The sequence below is a fragment of the Mytilus californianus genome, unplaced genomic scaffold (genome assembly GCF_021869535.1).
Source record: "Mytilus californianus isolate M0D057914Y unplaced genomic scaffold, xbMytCali1.0.p SCAF_2, whole genome shotgun sequence".
Taxonomy (NCBI): Eukaryota; Metazoa; Mollusca; class Bivalvia; order Mytilida; family Mytilidae; genus Mytilus; species Mytilus californianus.
In genome coordinates this window covers 105,446,457-105,465,674 of record NW_026262668.1, presented here as the reverse complement: position 1 = coordinate 105,465,674, position 19,218 = coordinate 105,446,457, and the positions used below count along the sequence as shown (strand labels likewise).

Sequence of the window (19,218 nt, the reverse complement as noted above, 5' to 3'; positions counted from 1 at the left end):
CAGCGGATCTCTAGAAGAAGTTCAAAATGTAAAAAGTTAACGCCGACGACGGACGCCAAGTGATGAGAAAAGCTCACTTGGCCCTTCGGGCCAGGTGAGCTAAAAATGCTTGTTTTTTGCCCCTTTTTGGTCCCTAATTCCTCAAATTTTGAGGCAATTATCCCCAAAATGATACCAGCCTTCCCTTTGTGGTATGGTACCTTGCAGTACAATTTCAGAGAGGTCCATACACTTGAACACAAGTTATTGTCTGGAAACTAGAAAAAGGCTTGTTTTTTGGCCCCTTTTTGGCTCCAAATTCCTAAACGTTTAGGGCAATTACGCCCAAACTCAAACCCAGCTTTCCTTTTGTGATATGGAACCTTGTAGTAAAATTTCATAAAGATCCATACACTTACACACAAGTTATTGTCCTGAAACTAGAAAAATGCTTCTTTTTGGCCTCTTTTTGGCCCCTTATTCCTAAAATTTTGGGGCAATTACCCCCAAAATCAATCCCAGCCTTCCCTTTGTGGTATGGTGTCTTGCAGTACAATTTCAGAGAGATCCATACACTTGAACACAAGTTATTTTCTGGAAACTAGAAAAATGCTTATTTTTGGCCCCTTTTTCCTAAACGTTTTGGGCAATTACCCCCAAACTCAATTCCAGCTTTCCCTTTGTGATATGGAACCTTGTAGTACAATTTCAGAAAGATCCATAGACTTACACACAAGTTATTGTCATGAAACTAGAAAAATGCTTGTTTTTTGCCCCTTTTTATGCCCCTAATTCCTAAAAATTTTGAGGTAATTACCCCCAAAAATCAATCCCAGCATTCCCTTTGTGATATGGAACCTTGTGGTACAATGTCAGAGAGATCCATATCCTAACACACAAGTTATGACTGGAAGTTACAAAAATGCTTATTTTTGGCCCCTTTTTCCTAAACGTTTTGGCCAATTACCCCCAAACTCAATTCCAGCTTTCCCTTTGTGATATGGAACCTTTGGTACAATTTCAGAAAGATCCATAGACTTACACACAAGTTATTGTCATGAAACTAGAAAAATGCTTGTTTTTTGCCCCCTTTTATGCCCCTAATCCCTAAAAATTTTGAGGTAATTACCCCCAAAAATCAATCCCAGCATTCCCTTTGTGATATGGAACCTTGTGGTACAATGTCAGAGAGATCCATATCCTAACACACAAGTTATGACTGGAAGTTACAAAAATGCTTATTTTTGGCCCCTTTTTCCTTAACTGTTGGTACCATAACACCCAAAATCAATCCCAACCTTCCTTTTGTGTTATTGAACCTTATGGTAAAATTTCAAAGAGATCCATTCACTTTTAAAAACTAAAGTTAGAGTGCGAAAACCAATGTGTCTTCGGACGACAACGACGACGCCAACGTCATACCAATATACAACCGCAAAATTTTTTGCGGCCGTATAAAAAGGTACAAAAGTAATAGTGAACATTATCATTGTAAACTATTATTAGCTTCTTTGAAAAATTCTTCAACTACGTCAAAACTTAAATCAGATCAAGACTTGTAAGATATTGAATGAATTCAAAGGAAATGTTATATGATACCAACCTAAATTCAGCTGTAGCTTGAAAGGATTCTTGTTCTGTTATAGAAAATACACATAAAAATCCTTCACCACTACGAAAATAATTGTCCCGGATTGCAGCATAATCCTCTTGTCCAGCAGTATCTAAAATGTCTATCTGAACTTCCTCACCATCTAATACAACTTTCTTCCTGTAGGAATCAGCTTTTGTTGGTTCATAATCCTCTACAAACTAAATGGAAAATATACAATTGACCAATAATAAAAGCATCATGGGTGCAAAATCCAAATAATTATATTTATAGATCTTATCTTTTGGGAAAATTAACAATTTACTGAAAATTTATGTCAAATGATGAAAAACCAATTTTATCCTGCTGTAAACAATTTTTTTACCACATGACCTTAAAATTATTAAGGTTCTTTTTCATCCCAAGGCACATTTATCCACAAAAGATTGGTAAAGATCTTATTTATAACTCAAAAGATGTTGCCCAGAATGTAAACTTTTCCAACATTTCAGTCTATTCATAGAATTGGTGATGTTGACCTTTGACCTACTGACCCAAATACCAAAGGGCTCTTGTTCTTTTCTGGAGGCATTTCTAAGCAAAGTTTGGCGAAGGTTGAACATATACATAGTTCATAAGTCAGAGAAACCAAAATTTTGCCCAATTTCGATCTATCAATTACTGCAGTGACCTTGACCATTGACCTTAAAATTAACAGGGGATTCATCACACCATGGGACATTTTTAAACCAAAGGAGGAGGTATGATAAGAGCCATTATTTGGCTCCTGAAATTGCAATAAACTGCTTCGCCGAGCACAGCTGGATACGACCGCAGAGGTCCAACCCTGAACAGTTGGGGCAAACATGGACACAATATTCAAGCTTGATACAGGTCTGAATTTGGAATGTAATTAAATATTTGACACATTATAGGTTTCTGACACAGAATAAATGTGTCAAAGAACTTGAAATTGGTTGTATGATTTGAATTTATATTCAATTGAAGATTTCTTGCTGTTGTGCAATACACTGTGCTGTTGCGCAATACTTAGTAAATCTGTTTTCAGACTATATACAAAGAATTAGCAAAATAAATTGTGACCCCCAATTTTTTTCTTTAGAAAACTGACAAATTCTTAAATCTTGAGGGAAAAAAAATTGCCCCCCCCCCCTCCAAAATTTTTTTTTTTTTATCCCCCCCAAATTTTTTTTACCCCTCTCCAAAAAAAATAACATATGAAGAGAATTTTCTTTTGAGGACAAAAAATTGCCCCCCCCCCCCCTTCCAAAAAAATTAATTTTGAAGAAATTTCTTTTTTTAAAATGTGGTACAAATTAAGAGACATCAATACACCTAAACACAAGTTATTGTTTGAAAACTAGAAAAATGCTTGTTTTAGACCCCTTTTGGCCCCTAATTCCTAAACGGTTGGGACCATCACCCCCAAACACATTCCCGACCTTCCTTTTGTGGTATTGAACCATTTGTTTAAATTTCATAGAGATCCATACACTTAAACTAAAGTTATTGTCCAGAAACCAAATGTCTTTGGACGACGCTGATGCCAACGTGATACCAATATAAATTTTGCAGTCGTATAAAAATAGTAAACTTATTTTAGCATAAAAGAACAGGTCAATATAATCTGGTAACATTAATTCACAAAGGTCAGTTGTGATATCAAAATGACATCATAAACATGTCAAATTCAAGGTATCGTACCTTGAATTTGACATACAAAATTAAAATGTTTTTTTCAAGCATACAATGTACCTGTAGTTTTTGTATGCAACGATTACGCAAAAAGATATTTTACACTACTTAACATCTTTGTAAAATACATTTCGCAGCAAAATATCTTTGGGTAAAGCTGTTGGTCATATCTTAATACTAATGACAAAATCTCTAAATGAGGCTATTTTGGTAGTTTTTGCAAATGTATGAAGTTTGATGCACTGATGCCATTGTGTGGCCGTGAGACAAAATTCAATAAAATGAATACTGATATTCGACAGAATAAGTCGTATGAATTGTATCTGAAGGACAATGAAGGATGTTATTTAATAGATTTATAATACTTTTTTTTTTATTTTCAAATTTAAGGGGCAAAAAAGTGGCCTATCATACCTTTTCCTATGATAAATACATATTTACAGTTCAAATGATGTGTCCATAAACAATAAAATGCTGCGCTGGGCACAGCTTGATACGACCGCAGATGTCGAACCCTGAACAGTTGGGGCAAATATGGACACAACTTTCAAGCTTGATACAGCACTGAATTTGGATTGTGATTAAATATTTGACACAGCATAGGTTTCTGACACAGAATGAATGTGGTCTAAGAACTTTAAATTTTTTAATTAACCTATTCAAACCATATATATCATTATCATTTGCTTTTATATTTAAATCAGAAATAACCAATTTAAAATGGAAAATTTTAAAGAAAAAAAAGGAAAAGGGAAAAAAAAATCCCCCCCCCCAATATTTTGAACCCCCTTATGATTCATCACCCCCAGACTAAATCCCAGCCTTCCCTTTGTGGTTTGGTACCTTGCAGTACAATTTCAGAGAGATCCATACACTTGAACACAAGTAATTGTCTGGAAACTAGAAAAATGCTTGTTTTTTGGCCTCAAATTCCTAAACGTTTAGGGCAATTACCCCCAATCTCAAACCCAGCTTTCCCTTTGTGATATGGAACCTTGTGGTACAATTTCATAAAGATCCATACACTTACACACAAGTTATTGTCCTGAAACTAGAAAAATGCTTGTTTTTTGCCCCTTTTTGGCCCCTTATTCCTCAAATTTTGAGGCAATTACCCCCAAAATTAATCCCAGCCTTCCCTTTGTGGTATGGTACCTTGCAGTACAATTTCAGAGAGATCCTTAACTTGAACACAAGTTATTCTCTGGAAACTAGAAAAATGCTTATTTTTGGCCCCTTATTCCTAAATGTTTTGGGCAATTACCCCCAAACTCAATTCCAGCTTTCCCTTTGTGATATGGAACCTTGTACTTCAATTTCAGAAAGATCCATACACTTACACACAAGTTATTGTCATGAAACTAGAAAAATGCTTGTTTTTTGCCCCTTTTTTGGCCCCTAATTCCTAAAATTTTGAGGCAATAACCCCCAAAATCAATCCCAGCATTCCCTTTGTGATATGGAACCTTGTGGTACAATGTCAGAGAGATCCATACACTAACACACAAGTTATGTCTGGAAGTTACAAAAAATGCTTATTTTTGACCCCTAATTCCTTAACTGTTGGTACCATAACCCCCAAAATCAATCCCAACCTTCCTTTTGTGGTATTGAACCTTATGGTAAAATTTCATAGAGATCCATTAACTTAAACTTAAGTTATAGTGCGAAAACCAATGTGTCTTCGGGTGACGACATCTACATTTTTGTAATTTACTGTAAAAATGCTTATAGTTATCAATCAATATATCAATAAAACTTTTTGCATACAAATTTCTGAAATTTTTTAAAAACTTTGTCATGAACAATCTCAGGAACAATCAATCCAAAAAAAATGATCAGACAACAGTATTGACTTACCTCATCATACATAAACTGTAATGTTAATGCTGATTTTCCTACCCCTCCACTGCCAACCATTATCACTTTATGTATAACTGCTGGCTGCTGAGCCTTTGCCTTTGACATGATGTCTTTTTTCTTATTTCCCAAGAATATACAGCTACACATGGTAAATAAAGTGTAAACAATTATTTTCTGTTTAGGTCCTATTAATAGGCATGCAAAGGAATTAAAAATTACTTGATTACTCATATAATGACATATCTTCTATTTTTAGACAACATCAAAATCAATACAGGTATCAGCTAATACAAACATGGAAGATATGAACTTAAAAATGATGATTTTTAAGTTAATATTTATTAATGTCATAAATCTAAAATTTTCATGATTTTCAGGGAGAACCTTGCTGAATAATATACAATTATGGCCCGTTGAAAAGGTGAATATCCAAAATTGTCAACACGAGAAGGTTATTTCACTGAGGGCGCAGCCCGAAGTGAAATAACTTTTAAGGGTTGACAATTTTGGATATTCATCGCTTCTAAGGGGCCACAATTGTTTTATTATACCGAACTAACAGTGGAAGGGCATTTTGAATCATTGTAAAAGCACTTACCCTTACTTGAGTCAGTAACAAACACAAGTTGACGTTCAAAAATACATGTAATATGTGTCTTAGAATTCTTGTATGTACAACAAAGGTAGATTCTTTTTGTAAAATATTGATGGCCCTGAAAAGGACCGTTATTAGAGATATCATCGGCACAAGATGCACGTCAAAAGCCTTATTTCCTGTTCTCTCAATTAATGGGCTTCCTGTAACTTGAACGTTGCCATTTTGTTTATTTACGTCTGTGACGTCATTTTCATGAGTACAAATCAACAAACTAAAAAGGTTATTCGCCGGTGAATAATAGGGTTATTCAACGCTGGTGTAAATTTTTAGGGTTATTCGTTCTTCCTTGCAATTGAATGAAAATTAACTGAATTATTCCATGTCACGTGATAACGTTTTACCCAATAGAATTGTTTGAAATATATGTAAGGTATAATAACAGAAATTATTTAACATTTAATACACTTCATTCTTGCCCTGCTATCTTCGATCTTTAACTGTTGGTTTTAGGATTTTTCATAATTTTACCATGTCAATTTAATCAGTTCCACTATTATTTGTCATATTTGCATGCCATGATAATGTAAAGAGGCAGATATTGAATATTCTTAGGAATAAATAGGATGTTTCAATGTAATGAAATACAAATCTCATTTGGTTAAGTGCTAAAGGTTAGTTCAAGTAAAATTTTTCATCCATTTAACATATTTAAAATTGCAATGCAGATAATGCTATAGGGAAATGTCCCCCACAGCTGTTTAGTAACAAGGAATAAATGTGTGTGTACTGTATAGCAGATTACAATACATATCCTGTGTTCTAGCTTTACTTTCAAGGATTGTTTTACTTTCTGTTCTGGTAATTATTACCGGTACATCAGACAATGAAATGTCAGCCTTCAAATTTTTAAGGTGTATATATATTAAATCTGACTAAAGTTAACAGAAAGTAGAATGGAGTTTTTCAGATCTCTGAAAGCAAAATTAAAGCTTGAACACATAATCTGTATTCTAATCAGATTGTATACAACAGGAATATAGATTATATTATAAAGTGCACATGTATTTCAACAAGTATTTGTTGGTTTTTGTGCTTCTAAAAACTCCTCTCACTCTTTTAAGTTGCTAATTCTTAAAAAATAAACTGTTGACACAGAGATATGTCTCGGCTATTGGCATAAAATTCAGAAAAAGACAATCTGATCATCAGATGGACAGCAACATTGCTAACTAATTCAAAGTCGCTGGACCAACTAGTGGGTAGGGCCTCAAAATGGTTGACAAACTGAGATGTACAGACAGCAATGTAACTTTATAGAAAATATTGTCTATTGTAAGTAGTTCATATCAAACTAACTTAATCATAAAACTTAACATTGAAAATTGTTAATTGATTGAAAGTCACTGGACCATGACCTAGTGGGCAGGGCCTTAAAGTAGTCGTCAAACTGATAATAATAGTGATATGTATTGATAGTAATGCATTGAACTTTATAGAAAATATCATTGATCTATCACATGTAGTTCATATCAAACTAACTTAAGCAGAAAACTTATCATTGAAAATGGCTAATTAATTCAGTCACTGGACCATGGCCTAGAGGGCAGGGCCTCACAATAGTCATAAAACTGATATGTACTGATAGTAATGCAATTTCATACAAAATATCATTGATCTATCACAAGTAGTTCCTATCAATCTAACTTAAGCAGAAAACTTAAAACATTTAAAATTGCTAATTAATCTAAAGTCACTGGACCATGGCCTAGGGGGAAGGTCCTCAAAATTGTCTTCAAACTGATACATGTATGTATTGATAGTAATGCATCTTCATACAAAATATCAATGATCTATCATAGTTAGTTCCTATCAAAATAACTTTAGCAGAAAACTTAACAATTGTCACTGTCACCAGAAAAGCAATCCCTATGTCTCTCTGTCGCAGGCGAGACAAAAATCATTCTAACATAAAGATAATGATGCATTCACAATGTGTCATCATTCAGTTGGCCAAACATGGTGTCATTGTGGTACAATATTCTAAAACAAAGAGTGCACACACTGAAATGTCTCGCCTGTTTTACTTATCATTAGTCTGTAATATGAAGGTTTTGCTAAAAGTATCACTATATAAATAACACATACAATGTACATGTAGCTGCGAGGGTGATAGAGCAGATTGTTAGCCCGGTCAAGGTCAGATGAAACCTGCCAGTCGGACATGTACACCATACAATCATTCCATACACCAAGTATAGTTGACCTAAAGGTTATAGTATCTGAGATACGAACCTGACTACAAAAAGCTCACCTTGTTCACTGATCCATGGAATCAGGTCGAGGTCAAATGAAAACTGTTTGACAGGCATGAGGACCTTGCAAGGTACACACATACCAAATATAGCTATCCTATTACTCATAATAAGAGAGAAATTAACATTACAAATAAACTGCTTCGCTGAGTGCAGATGAATACGCCTGCAGAGGTCCAACCCTGAACAATTGGGGCAAAAATGGCCACAATATTCAAGCTTGATACAGGTCTGAATTTGGATTGTAGTTAAATATTTGACATATTATAGGTTTCTGAATAAATGTAGTAAAAAAACTTGAAATTGGTTATATGAATTGAATTTACATGTATATTCAATTAAAGATTTCTTGCTGTTGTACAATACACTATGCTGTTGCGCAATACTTAGGACAATGTAGATCTGTTGTCAGAGTTGAGACTATAAACAAATAAAATTTATAAAATTCTAAAGGGAGCTTACATCAATAGATATAAACAATTCACCAAAGTTTCATAAGAATAGCTGAAAGCATTTTTGAGTTATTGTCTGAAAACTAGAAAATCCCCCCTTTTTAATGAATAAAACCCCATAACTCGGAAATGTAAAATCTAAAATTTATAAAATTCTAAAGGGAGCTTACATCAATAGATATCAACAATTCATCAAAGTTTCATGAGAACTGTTGAAAGCATTTTTGAGTTATTGTCCGAAAACTGGAAAATCCCCCTTTTTTTATGAATAAAACCCTGTAACTTGGAAATGTAAAGTCTAAAATTTATAAAAATCAAAAGGGAGCACATGTCAATAGATATAAACAATAAACCAAAATTTCTTGCAAGTTGGTGAAAGCATTGTTTGGGTTTAGTGGTAGTACTTCGCTTTTGTGAATTATAGAAAGACGTGTGTATATTTCAAACTCTGTTTACTATACTGACTGGAGACATTATGAATACAAAAGCGTAATAATAATATGACGTTACAATACGTTACGTTAACAATTAGAGTTGTATAAGTAAGTGTCTCTGTATTGCGGTTAATTCGTAATACTCCGGCCGCAGGAAAGTGAAAAAGAAAAGCTTAAATAAAATCGAAATTTCAAACATTCGCATTAAATTTAAATCACTTTAAAGTCCATGTAGTAAAACAAATAACTTCTTTAAAGTTCATATATAAAGAAATTAAATTTACTGAACAGTCACTAAATCACAAACATGAAATTACAATGTCCATTTGTCTTCCTTTGATCGACGAAATTTGGTAGCCTTTACGATTTGCACATGTTCATTAGAAACTTCAAGTCAATGAGTATATTTGATCAATCGGACGATTAGTAAATCCGTTTTTTCCTTGATCGGTTACTACATAATTTCTGTATTTCTGGTTCCCTGCTCAGTCTACTGATAATTCTCGATGTTCTGTTCTTAGTTACGTTATAGTTCCTAGGTAGATCAGGCAAATTCTCTTTACATGGAAATTTTGATATATAGTAATTGTCGTGATATGCTATAGTTGACTCGTATGTCTTGTAGTAGTGTTCGTCCTTTTCTGTAGATGCAGCAGGCTCGACTCCCATAGACTCCTACTTCCAAAATTGCTCCAGATCTTCCCCTTCCTTCATGTGTTTTACTAATACATTAAACGTAGCAGCTGGTGCTGTTGATTTTTCTATTGTTGGCATTGGTCCAGACAATAAATATCCCAGTTTTGACTTTACAGCAGTAGGACCCATTCCTCGTAGTATCTCGTTTTTGACGATGTCCCAGTAGTAATCTGCTCCAATCATCATAGATATTTCAAAATGTTTCTCCTCACTTACAGGATGGGCTAATTGTATACCTTGTAAATATGGCAACTTTAACGCTTCGTAATGGGTACGATTTGATAGCGGTGCGGCGATTGTTGGTACTATGAGTACTTCCATTGATAATTTACCTTCATGTATAGTCTTCAAATGAACAACAGCTTTTTCTAGGTTTCTTACATTACGATTAGTTTCTCCAAAGGCAGCAAGACTGAGTGTACTCATTCCACAGGGTTTTAATTGTAACTGTTTTGCTAGATCATCCGTGATAATAAAAGATTGTTGTGAGCCTTAGTCTAAAAGAATATTTGTTACAGTGGAATTATTACCTACTAAAACTTGTGATACAGCTGTTTTCAACATGTTTCTACTTCATCATTCATAGCATTTACGGCTGTGCTGGTTTGTCTTGTTGTTTGGTTCTCTGTGTGTTGTTTGTTATAACATAAGCTAGTGTGATGTTTTCTGTTGCATTTACGACATGTATATTTAGACATACACTTACATGTACCAGAGATATAAAAGCTGCATTTCTTATATTTTTCCTGCACTCTCTTAGGTTTCATCTAAGAAATCAGATGAATTTGGATTTTTGGCAGTGATGTCATCATGATTTTTCCATTGTAAGTCCTCACTGAAATTTACTCCTAGCTATTTACTGGTTGATACAGTTCTGAGTGTATTGCAATGTAATTTGTAGTATGTTTCTCTTTTGAATTTAATGCAACTTAAAAACACGTTTCTAAATTTATTTATTTCAAATAATTAATAGTAAGATTTCTTGCTGCTAAATTTGGATCATGTAACTAAATTAGTCTTATTGTCGCTTATCATGCTTATTTAGTCTTCTTAAGACTTAACGCTGGCTGTTGCTAATAAGTGAGACCCCCACAAATGGGTAGTTTCATGAGGATCTTCCCCAACCTGTATTAGCTGTTATGCTATGTATAGTTGTCAATTGGTTAGTTTTAAAACGTCCACATCATGCTTGCAACTGCTGTACACTAAGATGTTTCAGTAAAAGGGATTAAATGAAAAGGGTGTGTCAAAAAATTACACTTAATATTATAAAAATAAGATTATGGTGTGTATTCATTCATAAACGCATGTGTGTTATTTAATTTAGTATCAATTTGAGTGATAGTAACGCCAAATATGATTTAAATGACAGCATGTGTCGAATCTTGTAGCGGTCTAAGACCTGAAAATAATTTACAATTTTGGCCACAAACTGAAACCCGGTGAAATTATGTCATTTTTGACAGGTACTTCGTCTCCGCCTTAGTCACATTGTTTTTGTAAATTATATAAACCTTACCGTTATCTGATAGTTGCACAATTAACCTGTACAATAGACACAAATATTAAAATCAAGCCATAAACACAAGTTTGTAAACATTTAAATTTCTCCAGCAAAGTGGAAATGGTTCAGTTTTGTTGCATTGTGGGTTCTCATTTCGGTACATATATTTTACGAAACAACGAAGAAATATTAACGACACGAATAAAAGTTGAAGAGAGGTAACTCGTGTTGAAACTATACACTAAGAGACAAGAAATAGCCTTTCAAAATAATAATAATAAATTCTTTATTTTCAGAAGGTTACATAGTTAACAAAACAGTTAATCCGCCCCGTGGCCTTCTAATCTACATACAAGAATACACAATTTTTAAAAGATAGTAATACAGATCAATACATAAAGTTAAACAAAAGGGTAATAAACGGCAAAAACATAACTAACACTGCATACAAGAGCACATATAAGGTACAGGTAAACAATTACAATTTACTTAAATAAAAAAGTATACTTGTAGTAAAACTGTTACATTAAAACTGCGAAAAATTCTATTCTTGTATTTTCAAGAGATAAGCTTGACATTTTGTTTTAAAAACATTTATACTTTTTACTTTCTTTCACTTGAAGTCTTTAAGATTTAAGATTTATTGTAAAAGCAACGCTCAGACACATAAATGTGTAACATGAGGTAAATATACAATAAAAAACATGATTTATAATACAATGGTAACATTCAAAAACAAAAACAAATAAAAATTCATACAAATCAATATATATATATATAGATTAGACCGTTGGTTTTTCCGTTTGAATGGTTTTACACTAGTAATTTTTTGGGGCCCTTTATAGCTTGCTGTTCGGTGTGAGCCAATGCTCCGTGTTGAAGGCCGTACCTTGACCTATAATGGTTTTCTTTTATAAATTGAAACTTGGATGGAGAGTTGTCTCATTGGCACTCATACCACATCTTCCTATATCTATATATCACAATAAGTTATTTGGCTTTCTAATAAAAGATGACACCTGTCTATATAAATTAACATTGCAATAAGATAACATAACAGATAATTTCTGTTTGCTTGGATGCTTCGTATAATACTAGGGATATGTTTTTCTCTAAAAATAACCAGTTGGTGAGACTTGCATATAAAAAGATAGTGAAATTCTTCTCCTACATTTTCTTTACATATGTGACATTTTCGGTCCTCCGCCGGAATATTATACCAACGCCCAGTTTCAATTGGAATTTTTAAATTAGACGTTCTTAATTTTGTCATCCAGATTCTTGCATTTTGCCGGGATTTTTATTAAATAATTTTCAAAACCAAAATAATTTTTATAACTAGTGTAAAATACACCTCGGGTAGATAATTGAACATCTTGATGCCATTTTTGTATATACTGGTCTTGTAAAACCTGTTTTATCAGATGTTTGTAGTCAGTACTATCTTGATTGACAAACACATATCCTAGTCCTGTATCATTAAATATTGATTCTATAAAATTCAGCCATTTGAATGACTGACCGCTATTTTGCTTCAAACTTATTAATAATCTAAACATATTACTACTTAATTTTTCACCATGCATTATACTTCTCCAAAATGATGTCATTCTTATTTTAACTTTTATTTCTAATGGAAATCTGCCTAATTCTCCATATACCATATAGTTAGGCGTTGAAGATCTTACTCTTAAAATACGTTTACAAAAATTTAAGTGAATTTGTTCTAAAATTTTCAAGCTGTAAAACTAATGGGATGACTTGATTTCTAATACTTTTATACAAGCTGTATAATGCTTTTTGTGCTTGATTAACCAATTTTTTCTTCGCTTCTGTAAAAGTACCATTACATTTGAATATGAGCCCAATATATGAGAATGTATCGACTATTTCTATATTTTTGCCCTGTAATTTAAATTCAAATTTTCGTCGCACTTTGCCTTTGCTAAATACCATACTTTTTGTTTTTGTAACATTTACTTCCAGTTTCCATAATTCACAGTAATTCTGAAAAATATTTAGTGCATTTTGAATACTTTCTGCTGAATCCGTAAAAATGACGGTATCATCAGCGTACAGTATGGCGAACAGTTTCATAATTGAATTTAACTCATTTTGACATTTTTCTTTAACTATCTCAAGGGGACATCCGCCTAAATCACTAAAGAACTGTTCTATGTCATTTAAAAAAATGGAAAAGAGAAAGGGAGATAGATTTTCACCCTGTCTAACACCAGTAAGACAGGGAAAATATTCTGACTGTTGGTTGTTGTATATTTAACACATGATTTAATATTATTATACATATTAAAATAACAGTAAAAATTTTCCCTTTTATACCACTGTTCTGTAGTTTTTTCCACAAGCCACTTCTCCATACAGTGTCGAATACAAAGTCAACGGCAAGGAATTCCACAACAAGGTTCCAGAACACACAAATGTTCTTTTACCATTATTAGTTTCACATCGTTGAACAAATACATTATTTTGGGAAGATGATCTTAATGCGTATTTATTAACAACTGAGTGACAACTTCAAAATAGTTCAGATAAACTTGAATATGCAGGTGCTAAATTATTCATACACTTATAAACCATCACTATCATAAAATATTTAATTCTATTATAAATGATATGCCATCCTAACTTTTAAACATAACTGATGAATAGATATCAAAACCTGCATTTAAAATCATTCTTGCTGCCTTCTTTTGTAACTTGTATAATTTGTAAATATTAGTTTTTTGAAGCATTTCCGGACATACGGTACAGCAGTAGTCCAAAATTGAAAGTATATATCCATTATAATATAGATTGAGAACACTTACTGGAAGATATGCTTTTAATCGGCCCATAAGATGCAGTCTGCTTACAATTACTGCACAAAGTTTGTCAATTTGATTTTCCCACGAAAGAGATTTGTCAATATGGATTCCTAGCAGTTCTTGATTATGAACGACGTCTATTATGCGTTCATCATCAAATTTGATACTTAATTCTGTTTCAAAAACATTTTGTCTATTAGAACGAATTAACATGACCTTAGTCTTATCTCTATTCAATATCATATCATTATCATTACACCAATTCGTAACATTACAGATCATTACAAAAATCTACATTCATAAATGCATTTAAATCTGTTACTGATGGAGATGACTTATATTATGTTTTATCATATACTTGTAGAAAATAATGGTATATTGTACCCTTGATAAAACTAATTTATACATATATCTATTCGATAAATTTGAAGAATTGTCTTAGCCGTGTGATTTGACTTTTGTTATCAATTGTATATATCAACTGTTTCCGGTTTATATCGACTGCTTCCGGTTATTATCGCATGCCTTGCCTTTCTTTAACGTTATCGCATTTAGCATTTCGACGTCATTCTGCAAATTCCGGAAAATAAACCTCAGTGGTACATTTAAGTGAAAAAGATAGCCAAGTAGAATAACAGACTGAGGAATATTAGGAAACAGGAAAATATATTATTAAAAAACGCAAAACAAATAATACAATAAATGAATTTTATAAAGTTTTAAAAAGTTTTCATGTCTTTATGGCTTTTGCTGAAGTATATGATAAAAAGAACATAACATGTCATTTTTCATATCAGACCCCTTATCAGCCCATGGTCAAAATCATCCCTCGAGCCTGTCGGCTCTCGGGCTGATAAGGGGTCTGATATGAAAAATGCCATGTTGTAATCTATATGTATCATCAGCATAAAGTTCAGAAGAAACATTTTCAATCATAAGAGATAAATCATTGATAAATATTATAAAAAGTAAAGGTCCTAGTATGGAACCCTGTGGAACTCCTGACTGAACTTCTCTGAAATGAGATTCAATATCATTGGTCATTACCTTTTGAAAAGCTTGTCTGACTTGAGCATCTATCTACAGTGAAAAGTGCGTTAATATAAGAAGAAAGAGCAAGATCAGGTCAAGATTAGGACTACAATTAAGGAGGAACTGATTGTCTATCGGGACATAATATATATTGACTTTGTATACTATTCCCAGCACAGAGTATGGAATCTAAAACTGCAAACAAGGGCAGCGAGATTAATTTTAGATACAGATCCTTTATTATCTTCACTCGCGGCCCCTTATTTAAAGCAATTTGGTGGATAACAATTGAAAATAGAATTAAATACAACAAATATTTACTTCAATATAAATGTGCGCGTATGGAAGCACCAATGTGCCTAGTTCAAAAGTTTAAAATGAAATCATATAATAATCCTTACTCCTTGAGAGTTGTTACTCAGGGTAATCTGATCGTCCCTAAGCTAAAAGCTGAGCTGTTTAAAAAATATTTTGTTTATTCTGGATCAGTGATATAGAATGGACTACCACACAAAATGCGTAAAGCCCAAAACAATTTTACTTTTAAACAAAGTATCAAGAAGTACTTGACACAGTCTTGATAAGATTATGTTTTCTACAATGTATTATCATCAAGTTTGATTTGTATATTTTTGATTTTTTTTTTTTATATTTTTTATAATAAATGCACCTCTTGAACAGTTTTATCTCTTATCATGTTTATAATAAAACATTGAACTATTTGACTGTAAATTAACTATGTGTGAATATCTGTTTTTGATTGTATTGTAATTTGTATGTGAGGGCCTCGGAGAAGATTAGTTTGTTGTAACTAACTGTGTTTGCCCTCTTTAAATGAAAAAAATATTATCATTATTATTATTATTATCTATCTATTGCTACTCTGAATAGAATATGGAATCGCGGAAAATATAAAATCACGGTAAAATTGTGAAATTTGCTGCAAATGTAGACATCCTTTCAAATTCATTCGTTAATCTTATTGTGATTGCAGTTGTTGAGTTCATACTCTGTGATGTGAATAGTATACTAAATCAATAAATACAGTATGTCCCATCTCTGTGTAAACTAGCCTTGGACTATTATACTAAAAGTATAGTTAGTATAATAGCCCCAGTACAAACCCTGTAGCATAACAGTTTGAAATACATTAATGCATTATTTAATCTGTTTACTTTCACGAGCACCTGATATCACCCTTAGTTTTTGGTTGGGTTTGTGTTGCTCAGTCTTTAGTTTTCTATGTTGTGTTTTGTGTACTGTTGTTGGTCATTTTTTTTCCTTTTTAGCTATGGCGTTGTCAGTTTATTTCCGACTTATGAGTTATAATGTCCCTTTGGTATCATTCGCCTCCACTGCTTTTCACCAAAATCCCGAAATTAACTCTATGAATGCAGAATACAGAAATAGGCACACGAAAAAGTGTTCAGACTTTTCTAACACAAACAAACAAAAAATAACAAATTATATATGTCTGATGAAAAAAACTAACCCAAAGGAAAACCAAAACACGTATGCATTGGTACTAAATCTTAAATTCATATGATACTTCAAATTGGAAAAAAAGTTGAATATGTATTACATACTTGGATGGCTAAGTTTTATTATAAAACTAGTGTGCGTGGACTTTCTTGTAAAAGACTGAAATACTTTATGTTATCAAAATCTTCAGAAATGTACTGCTATTGAATTACTGTCTTTCCGTACTCTTAATTCGTCAATATTCTTCCGTATGCAGTGACCTTATCTACGAGACCTCTCGTTAGAACTTCGGCCATCGCCAGGGGCGGATCCAGGATTTTGGAAAGGGGGGGCGTAGTAATAAAATTTTTTGTACCTTTTTTTGGCTAAAAAACATAAAATAAGTGTAAAATGCATTTTATAGTTAAAGTGTAGGGGTTGGACATTTTTGGTGCCGTATTCTCTCCACCAATTGTCTATTATGAAATGATTGGATGGATCCAAAGCTATGTACTAATTAATATATTTGATGTGGGATTTGTCAGTAAAAAATGGACATGGAAAATTATCGTTTGTTGTATGGTTAGTTAGCATAACCTCACAGATTTCTTGTTGTAAACAAGATATACGGCTATTCAATGAAATTTACAATACGACCGACACGAAGAAAGACAATCAAGCAATTATCATCCAAATGTTTGGTTGAAATGTTTTACCCAACAAGGGAAGTGAGGGGTTCCAAATCAACCAAAGGCTACGAATTAGTCGGAAATGACAATGAAGTTGTGAATGACGGTCGACACATGGAGACATATAGGCCACACCCAGCAGGCAGGTTGCAGTCGGGCCTTGAAAAAGTATTCAGTATATCAGTTCGGCGAAACAGACATTCCGGTCAGATATCGGTTTCACATGCAACCCCCCCCCCCCCCCCCCCCAAAAATAATATATTACACTAAATACGAGCGAAAAATATCTTTATAAGTAAAGAATTGTCGCATAAAAATTAAATACACGGGAAAAGGCAAAGTTCACGAAGTCTAGTCTGATTAATCATTTTACAAAAAAAAAAAAAAAAAAGTGCAAGCAAAGGGGGGGCGTACGCCCTCTACGCCCCCCTCTGGATCCGCCACTGATCGCCCAGCGCAAAAACCGTAATGAAAGAATGTAAACAAACGTGCACTCGAAGGTAAATATAGTAATAAATGATTAACAAATGGGAACGCATGGAAATATAAAAACAATCAACATAGCACTATCAATTCACTTTTTACACGTGCTCCATGATTCTGTGTTGATTTTTTTTATCAATGTCACAATCCGGTAAACTTCGGCAACAAACTCGAAAGTTAAATAGTTTGCGATCAACAATCACTTAATGAAATATTATTTGTCGATAATACGGTTTAGATTCGTTATAAATATTTACAAAAAAAACGTGCATATAGGACTTTAATACTTTAATATATATGCATGCATTGGTTCAATAATTTTGTTTAAAGTATAATTACAAGAAACTCGTTTCATGACTTTAACCATAAGGAGAAAAAGGGTTAAAACGTGGGTGATTTGAAAATTACTTCCTTTCAAAGATTTATATTTCCACGTGTTATCATAAATCGGTCACATAAGGCATTATCAGAATATATTGTATACATGGGACATAATATATTGACAGTATACTATTCCCAGATTGTTGGAGGCCGTACTGTGACCTATAGTTGCAAACTTCTACGTCATTCGGTTTCTTGTGTTGTCTCATTGGCAATTATACCACATCTTCTTATTTCTATATCAAAGAATTATATCAATTAAATATTTAGCTTCTTTGCAGAGAGCATTCCGAACTTTGAAAAGTTCCATTCGTCAGGGAGATCTTTGAAAGGTTCCATTCGTCAGGGAGATAATTTTTGTTCACCAGATCTCCCCTTAATTCAGAGCTTGACATTGAATGTATATAAACACTCGTTTCTTACCTAACACAGTATGACGACTTTCTGTTATCTTTCGGGTTGTTTATTGGTAGTCGGGTTGTTGTCATCGGGATTAATTAAATTATGAAATTCTTCTCATTTTAAGCATTGTAGACATTAAATAAGTTTAGTAATGTTGATTCGTTTCAAGTGCTTAATAAGTTGCATTGAAACTGATTTTTCTGGTAGATTTCTTATACATATATAAAGAAACTAGAAAATTGTCAGCTGCAGAGTTAGATAAGCATACCCATGTTGTTGTTTTTTTTTATACGTATGCACAGATTAACTGTTTAACTTGATCATATCTATTTAAACTACATAATTTAAAGAGATGTGGTATGATTGCCACTGAGATAACCGTATACATTCAACAAAATTCAAATGGCGTGGATTTAAGCATTTACAGACCACCGTACAGCTTTCAAAAAATGAAAAAAAAACATACCATATAGTCAGGCTCTAACATGAACAAATTGATTTTTTACTTGATTTAAAATTTCATTAAAAAAAGGTCAAGCCAAGTCAATTAGAATATTAAATACTTAAAAAAGAAAACATACCCCCTCCCCCTTTTCCCCCGCAAAAAATGTTTTATTTGGTATATCATATGTTTAATAATGCAATTTTTTTTAACATAGCTGATTATTACAAAGACTGAAAACTAAAATGTGCGTCCTTGATATTACTTACACTGTAAAAATCGGCTTAAAAAATAAACACTGTTTGTTAAGAATTAAAGTGGTTAGGAATAAAACACTAATGTATAAGCTAAACACGAT

General features: G+C 32.9%; 1 protein-coding gene and 1 long non-coding RNA gene across 3 annotated transcripts in view; one reads left to right on the top strand and one right to left on the bottom strand.

Moving 5' to 3' along the window:
• The window catches only part of LOC127728560 (uncharacterized), a 173,566-nt gene extending 170,822 nt beyond the window's left edge, over positions 1 to 2,744 (top strand). The window contains exon 2 of the long non-coding RNA XR_007994180.1: positions 2,410 to 2,744. This is a non-coding gene — a long non-coding RNA (uncharacterized LOC127728560). The remainder of the gene's footprint in view (positions 1 to 2,409) is intronic.
• The window catches only part of LOC127728543 (ras-related protein Ral-A-like), a 31,366-nt gene extending 20,069 nt beyond the window's left edge, over positions 1 to 11,297 (bottom strand). For both annotated transcript variants that reach the window (XM_052235991.1, XM_052235990.1), the window contains exons 1-3: positions 11,161 to 11,297; positions 5,147 to 5,288; positions 1,583 to 1,791 (exon numbers count right to left, since the gene is read on the bottom strand). In XM_052235991.1, coding sequence (XP_052091951.1) covers positions 1,583 to 1,791; positions 5,147 to 5,254 — 317 coding nt within the window. In that variant the 5' untranslated portion in view covers positions 5,255 to 5,288; positions 11,161 to 11,297. The remainder of the gene's footprint in view (positions 1 to 1,582; positions 1,792 to 5,146; positions 5,289 to 11,160) is intronic.
• Positions 11,298 to 19,218: the final 7,921 nt, after the last annotated feature.